The following is a 6,988-nucleotide window of genomic DNA, read 5'->3' as shown; positions in this document are numbered from 1 at the left end:
CGTTAGGAAGGGCATCCAGCTGTAGAAACTCTGCCAAATTAGATTGGATTATTTCAGTTGCACCAGTCCTCAGTAAAATCGTCCAACCCATGCTAGCATGGAAAGCGGACGTTAAACGACGATGATGATGATGACGATATATATATCAAATACAAAATGGGACAAAAACGTAAAATATCCAGACAGGTGATACAAAAAAGGGACAACAAAACATCCAGATAGACGATACCAAGAAAACAAGGACGGGTCATTCGGAGTTTTCTTTCCTCAGTCGAGTTCCAGATTATCGTTGCAATTTTGGCTGGTTATACTCGAGATTGCTCCAATCTGGCCAGCCCCAAGGAAAAACTAAACTAAGAGCATTAGATTCCTTGGAAGAAAGCAGCGAATGTATACCAAACAAGGACGAAAAACTAAAATGGAGAATGTTACACAAATACAAATAACAAGACATAACAACAGGTGTCTTTCAACTAAGGACAAATTAAATTAAGCTGGCATGTGTGAAAGTAAAGCCTTATGGCAGGGATACAAGATTTCACAGGCACAGGGAGGAATATAGATGTTGCACGGACGGCGACCAAACCAACAAAGGTCAGGCTTGGCTAAACACTGGTCACGTGGGGATAGAAGAGAGAGGTAGAGGCAGCGGGACAGAAGAAATAAGGAAGGGCGAGAAAAAATGACAGGGACACTGAAGTGAAAAGACGTATATATAAATAATAAATGAGTATATGCATATATACGTACAGGTATGTGCATACCTACGTCTACCTGTATATATAGGTGCATATCTGGGTACAGGACATTGCAAACAAAACGTAGACAAGAAAATAATAATAACCAGAGTACAGAAAACACACAAGCCACATAGAGAACATTTTCCTTCATCAGCTACCCCCGTTTTAACACCGGCGTTTCGAAGCATGTATATACATATATATGCATGTATATATATATATATAAAATAATGCAATATACAGCAGTGTTGCTATTTCCAGTAAATACTGGTGCATTGTTGTACCATTTTCTTTTATATATGTGTGTGTGTGTGTATATAATTATTTATTAAATATACATATACATATATGTGTATTTATATGTTTGTATATATGTGTATTTGTATGCACACATATCACTTCTCATACATTTTTACCCGATTCTTCAAAGGAAATCCCTTATGAGATATGACAAGTATCAATGTATAAGTTACAGATAAAGAAAAAAATACTTAAATCCTTGAATCCAAACATTCTAAGTATTAAGAGTTTCATCCCTGGAGTGTAAAAAGTACTGGTGTTGAGTAGGACTGAAATGCTTCTGGCTCTGAAGCGGTTATGCAGAATGTATAATGTGAAATATCAAAGATATTTGTCACAAAACACTTTTGGGTGCAAATCACACCAGTTTCCTCAGCGCTTTTTAATTCTTTTATTGAGTAAAGTGTATAGATTAAATACCAGTAATATATCCCTTTTTACCAAATCTATATGCTATGAGTGGCTGTGTGGTAAGAAGCTTGCTTCCCAACGTGATGGTTTTGGGTTCAGTCCCACTGCGTGCCACATTAGGCAGGTATCTTCTACTATAGCCTCTGGCCAACCAAAGCCTTGTGAGTGGATTTGGTAAATGAAAACTGAAAGAAACCCATTGTATATATAAATATAATATATATAAATATATATATATATATATATATATATATGTATGTTTGTCACCCCTCCATCGCTTGACAACCGATGTTGGTGTGTTTACATCTCCATAACTTTGAGGTTCGGCAAAAGAGACCGATAGATTAAGTACTAGGCTTACAAAGAAGTCCTGAGGTCAATTTGACAAACAGCGATGCTCCAGCATGGCCGCAGTTAAATAACTGAAACAGATAAAAGGATAAATCCTGGCAAAATGTAATTCTTTGGAAACTGAAGTCCGTTTCAGTTGCAGCTAATAATGCCCTTTGGTAGTTATCTGCACTATGCAAATTTATTCAAAATACGCTGCCAAAACATCTCATCGTCATAAAAAGAGCTACTGGATAATGTAATCTAAGATCAGTTTTATCTGAAATAACTGTATGGTCAATAGTAGAACGTCTTTGGATATACGTCTGCTCAATCATGGCTGATGTGAGAAAGAACAGTAACTCTTATATAGCTGCATGCACTCTTGTACATCATCTTTAGTTGTGTCTACTCCATGCTATTGGTAAACTTCATATCAGTCAATAAGTTTATGACTAGAGCCCATTATAGTTGGTTGAAAGAATTCCCTTGAACTAATACAGAAGACAGTCAAGTATTGTAAAATAGCTGTAAGCTCACTGTAGATTCCTCAGACCTGCAAAATTAAACATTAGTCAACAATATGGTGTGGAAGTGAACTTTGTCATGCTGTCTGTCCTTTGATGTATTGCATCAACACTTAACTTTTGCCAACAAGCCATGACCCTTCAATGACTAGGGAATGGATAATATTGTTGTCTACCTGAGTATCACCATCTTGAATATTTTTGTTTATATATTCTATTGTAATTTCTCGTCATCATACCACAAGCCAGGAAACATTTCACCTCCTCTTGACACGGATTCAGCCATCTTCCCACAAAGTAGAAACACATCCCTTTCTACATTGAGCATACACACAGCCAAAATCATTTCCCTAATGACTCATACCTTCTTCTTTTCTCCAGGTAATATTAAGTCACACTCAGAAAGGAAACAGTAAGTACACAGATGATGAAGATAGCGGCAACTTCAGTTATCATCGATTTGAAAATGAATGACAACAAGAGCACAGTAAAGAAGATGCTGAAGAAACCACTTACTTGTGCTCAGGAGTAAAATACATTAAAACCAGTTATACAGTCAAATAAAAGATGGAAAGCATCAGACTATAACCTCAACTGCATTTAATGTTTTTTCTTTATGCTTTTTTTAAAATTCTCCTTGTACTATACATTGACAGACAGACAGTTCTAGAGTTTTATGTGAGATACTTCAAGATTCATGCTCAGAAAGGACTATAATACAAACGCACTTGATAAGTCGTACCATGCACGATCCAACAATCATTCAAATTCATATGACATGACTACTATGTTAGAAAATATGTGAAGAAATGTTCTAAGATAAAGGATGATAACTGTATTCCTAGAAGCTAGACTATATCCCTTTAAATTAAAAGCTGAGTGTGCTAAAAGGCCAACCTACTTAGTCAGAATATTGTTAATGTTGAATATATAATGTTTTATCTTGTGAATACGTGTCACAAAGAATCTCAAAATGTACATCCAGTAAGGGTAGTTGAATGGTGAAAATGATACCGACCTTTGAAAATCAAGCTCAGAGATATTTACGAGATGTATACATCTCAACATATTTCCATTATCAAATTGGAGGACGCTTACTTCACCAGGTCAGACATATGGTTAAACACATATTTGCCTTTCCCCCCATTCAACTATCCCTGTATGATGTAGATATTCTTTTGTACTCTAGGCACAAGGCCTGAAATTTTGGGGGTGAGGGCCATCGATTAGATCGACCCCAGTACAGAACTGGTACTTAATTTATCAACCCCGAAAGGATGAGAAGCAAAGTTGACCTCAGTGGAATTTGAACTCAGAACGTAAAGACAGACGAAATACCACCAAGCATTTTGCCTGGCATGCTTACGTTTCTGCCAGCTCGCCACCTTCTGCATGAAGATATTGACATACTCTGGCCGTATTTGCTGCTGGTATAATACCAGTGCCAGCTGTCCACATCAAGTAGACTGAGGTGGCACTTTCAGTTGTCAAGCACTTTTCTAAGTATTCTAACAGTTTCAAGGAGTGGTGTGTTCTGTAAGTTCCCCTCTCTGGTGCTGTCCAAGTTTTTAAGGTAATTTTCAGTTCTGGTGTTCACAATATCAAGCACCCTGACAACTGAAATCAACTCAACCTTTTTCCATCGCCCACAAACGATTTCTTTCCCATGCTAGTAGTTCATATCTTTCAATCTTCAATTCTTTCTCATAAAGTTTATAGTCAGCGGAACAAGCCACACCTAGAATCAAACAATAATTGTTGACTTTGTTAATCACCAGAATATCTGGTTTGCGATGTTCAGTTTCATAATCACATTGTGTCATAAAATCCCATAAAATCTTGGAATGGTCATTTTCTACAACGCCTTCTGGTTTGTGCTATTATCATTATTGAGGCAGTGAGCTGACAAAATCATTAGCACGCCGAGCAAAATACTTAGCAGTATTTCGTCTGTCTGTACATTCTGAGGTTAAATTCCACCAAAGTCGACTTTGCCTTTCATCATTTCAGGGTCCATAAAATGAGTACTAGTTGAACACTGGGGTCAAGGTAATCGACTAATCCCCTCCTCTCAAATTTTGGGCCTTGTGCATATAGTATAAAGGATTATTATTGTTGTTGCTGTTATTTTGATGAAACTGGGATATATAAAACATCTACATCTTGCACCGGGATAGTCTCCATTTACTGCCCATCTCCAAAGATTCTCTTCGGTACACTATACAATGTCGTCTCTGTAATGAGGGAAATGTTAGATCTGCTCATAATCAATTCCTTCTCTACCACCAAGTGAGATATATGTGGTGATAGTCTAAAATAGTTCAACAACCAATGAATATTTATAGAAACTAATTTAAGATAAAGATAACCTACCACTTGTTGGGTTTACTTGAGATGCATCTGCTGCACATCTTTTTCCTCAGCATTAATCACAAGTGTACACTTTTGTACATGACTTGAATGGCACTCATAAGCCAGCCATCTGACCCTAGTTTTAGCAACCTTGTCAAAGGTCTTTTTCAGAGGTCAACAAATCCAGTTTTTTCCAGTAAAATCTTGACTTACTTTTGCATAAGTTACAATCCAAAAGACACATACAAGAGCTGTAAGTAAATACTGTGAGGAATTTTGTTTGACTCAGTTGCTTCTGCAAGTCCACTGCCAAAGTATCAATTGTCTCAACAGATCAATAGAAAGTAAAATTTAAACAAAATAAAACGGCAAATACAGAATATAATTTATTAGATTTCTTTGGCCCAAAGGTTATATAGTTCAACTGAAAATAAAGCAACTGGATTTTTATTCCAGTACATACAGGCAAAATAAATGCATAAGTAACACATATACCCACATACATACGCACATACATACACACACACACACACACATTCGCACCCATATACATTTACACATACAAATACACATGTTCATACATATTTAATCCCCTATTCTTAGCTGACCTTAGTGGGCCAGATATGTGTACAACATGTATGCATGTCTCTGATATTGTGTGAAGCTGTAGATAGATGTATGATACATATAGAATTTATAGATGAGGATAGATATTTATGTAAGTGTAACATGTTGAAATTTTGTCTTTGCTGTTGTTGTTGTGGTCCATCTCCTCTTGTGTGATTTCTCATTTTTGCCATTTCACATATGAACAACCACTGGTAAAACACAACATAAGTTTGGTCAAACAAAGCTGGCAGAGGTACACATAAAAGAAGGCAGTGAGTGTTGTTATATTCAACAAAAACACTCACCTTTGTTATCAAAAGCTACTGGCTCCTATTTAAGATTCCAATCATTTCAAACAAGCACCAAATGTTTATATTAATGCTAACTACAACACACTGATGCCATGAAATTTGAAATCCTTTTGTTTTTATGTATTTTATCCAATTAATGTTTACATACAATAACAACTCTTATTAGTGTTGTTTTTTACTGTTCTTTTTCTTTTTAATAAATATATTTAAAAAGTATCTATAACCAATGGCGAAAAAAATCTTAAGCCACAGAAATCTTTCCTTCAAGATGATAAAGGTGCCATAGCATTTATTTCTCGCTCTGACATTGGCATGGATCTTTTGAAAAACCAGGAAATGGCACTGGCCGAGGAATTCAAGTCTGATGCAGGTTGCTTATGGTCCGAGGAATCTCTTTTAAGAATAGAGATCGGCTCCGAATGGTTTGTCGAGGGCTTAGAGAATTTCTGTAGAAGTGAAGATTCCTCCATGCTGGAGGAAATCTTTCTCTCTGGTCCAGACATGGTGTACATTGGGAAATCTAGAAGTCCAGAAAATTTCTGAAATTTAATTGAAAACATAAAAATTTTCAAAAATAAAAACAAAAGCAATAGACACATATACAATCATTACATATATATATATATATATATATATATATATATATATATATATATATATATATAAAGGTGGTTAACAGTGATGGGATTTTATATATATTACACAGACACACACAATCACAGTTTCTTAAATACTATCCATGTATTAGAGTACATTTTGGTAGAGGTGGACAGGCATTCTGCAGCACCATATATTGATGTCAGTATGTTTTTTTCCTTTTGTTATTTCCTCTGGGAGATGTAGCATTTTCAGGTCAACCTTCCCTCCTTTCTCCTAAGCCTTCTTTGGTCATTCTGTTCCACAACTTTCATTAATTTGAAGTATGTAGCACCCTTATATGCAACAGTCATCCTCCATATGCCTCACTGGCCCTTTAGAGTACAGCTCCCTCTTTTGCACACTACACCTGATTCCTTTAATACCCAGATTTTCTCTTAGTTCATTTATACTCTGGTGCTCATGCACACAAACACTACACACCCATCACAGTGTTTCTTTCAAGTCTTCAGCAGTTAAGGCCCATCTTGCTACTAAGCAACTTCACAGTTCTAACAAGTGTTGTACAATCTGATCTTCATCCTGCACTTATTGATGGCAGGCATCCCAGTACTGTTTAGGATTAGTAAAGGATGTCGATACATCTATTTTTGTTTACATGTGTTTTGTTCCCTTGGATGACATTGGTGGGAGGGAGAACGGGAGATTTTCTACCCAGACAACTGCTGGTCTTCCATGAAGAAACTTTGCACAGGAAAGTGACCTAGAAAAGAACTTTCTAGGTTTCATGCCCCCCCCCCTCGCTTACTAT

At 36.4% G+C, this 6,988-nt stretch overlaps 1 protein-coding gene and 1 long non-coding RNA gene across 2 annotated transcripts in view; one reads left to right on the top strand and one right to left on the bottom strand.

Annotated features, from left to right (window-relative positions):
- Window positions 1-2,902, top strand: part of LOC106880924 (synaptic vesicular amine transporter) — a 70,209-nt gene extending 67,307 nt beyond the window's left edge. Inside the window, exon 17 of the mRNA XM_052965872.1 lies at window positions 2,690-2,902. Within this exon, the coding sequence (XP_052821832.1) occupies window positions 2,690-2,782 (93 nt within the window). The 3' untranslated portion in view covers window positions 2,783-2,902. The remainder of the gene's footprint in view (window positions 1-2,689) is intronic.
- Window positions 2,903-5,033: 2,131 nt separating this feature from the next.
- Window positions 5,034-6,988, bottom strand: part of LOC106871500 (uncharacterized) — a 17,303-nt gene continuing 15,348 nt past the window's right edge. Inside the window, exon 3 of the long non-coding RNA XR_001409662.2 lies at window positions 5,034-6,119. This is a non-coding gene — a long non-coding RNA (uncharacterized LOC106871500). The remainder of the gene's footprint in view (window positions 6,120-6,988) is intronic.

This window comes from Octopus bimaculoides, chromosome 2 (assembly GCF_001194135.2).
Source record: "Octopus bimaculoides isolate UCB-OBI-ISO-001 chromosome 2, ASM119413v2, whole genome shotgun sequence".
Taxonomy (NCBI): domain Eukaryota; kingdom Metazoa; phylum Mollusca; class Cephalopoda; order Octopoda; family Octopodidae; genus Octopus; species Octopus bimaculoides.
Note: the sequence above shows the minus strand (reverse complement) of the source record. Positions and strands in the feature narration are given on the sequence as shown.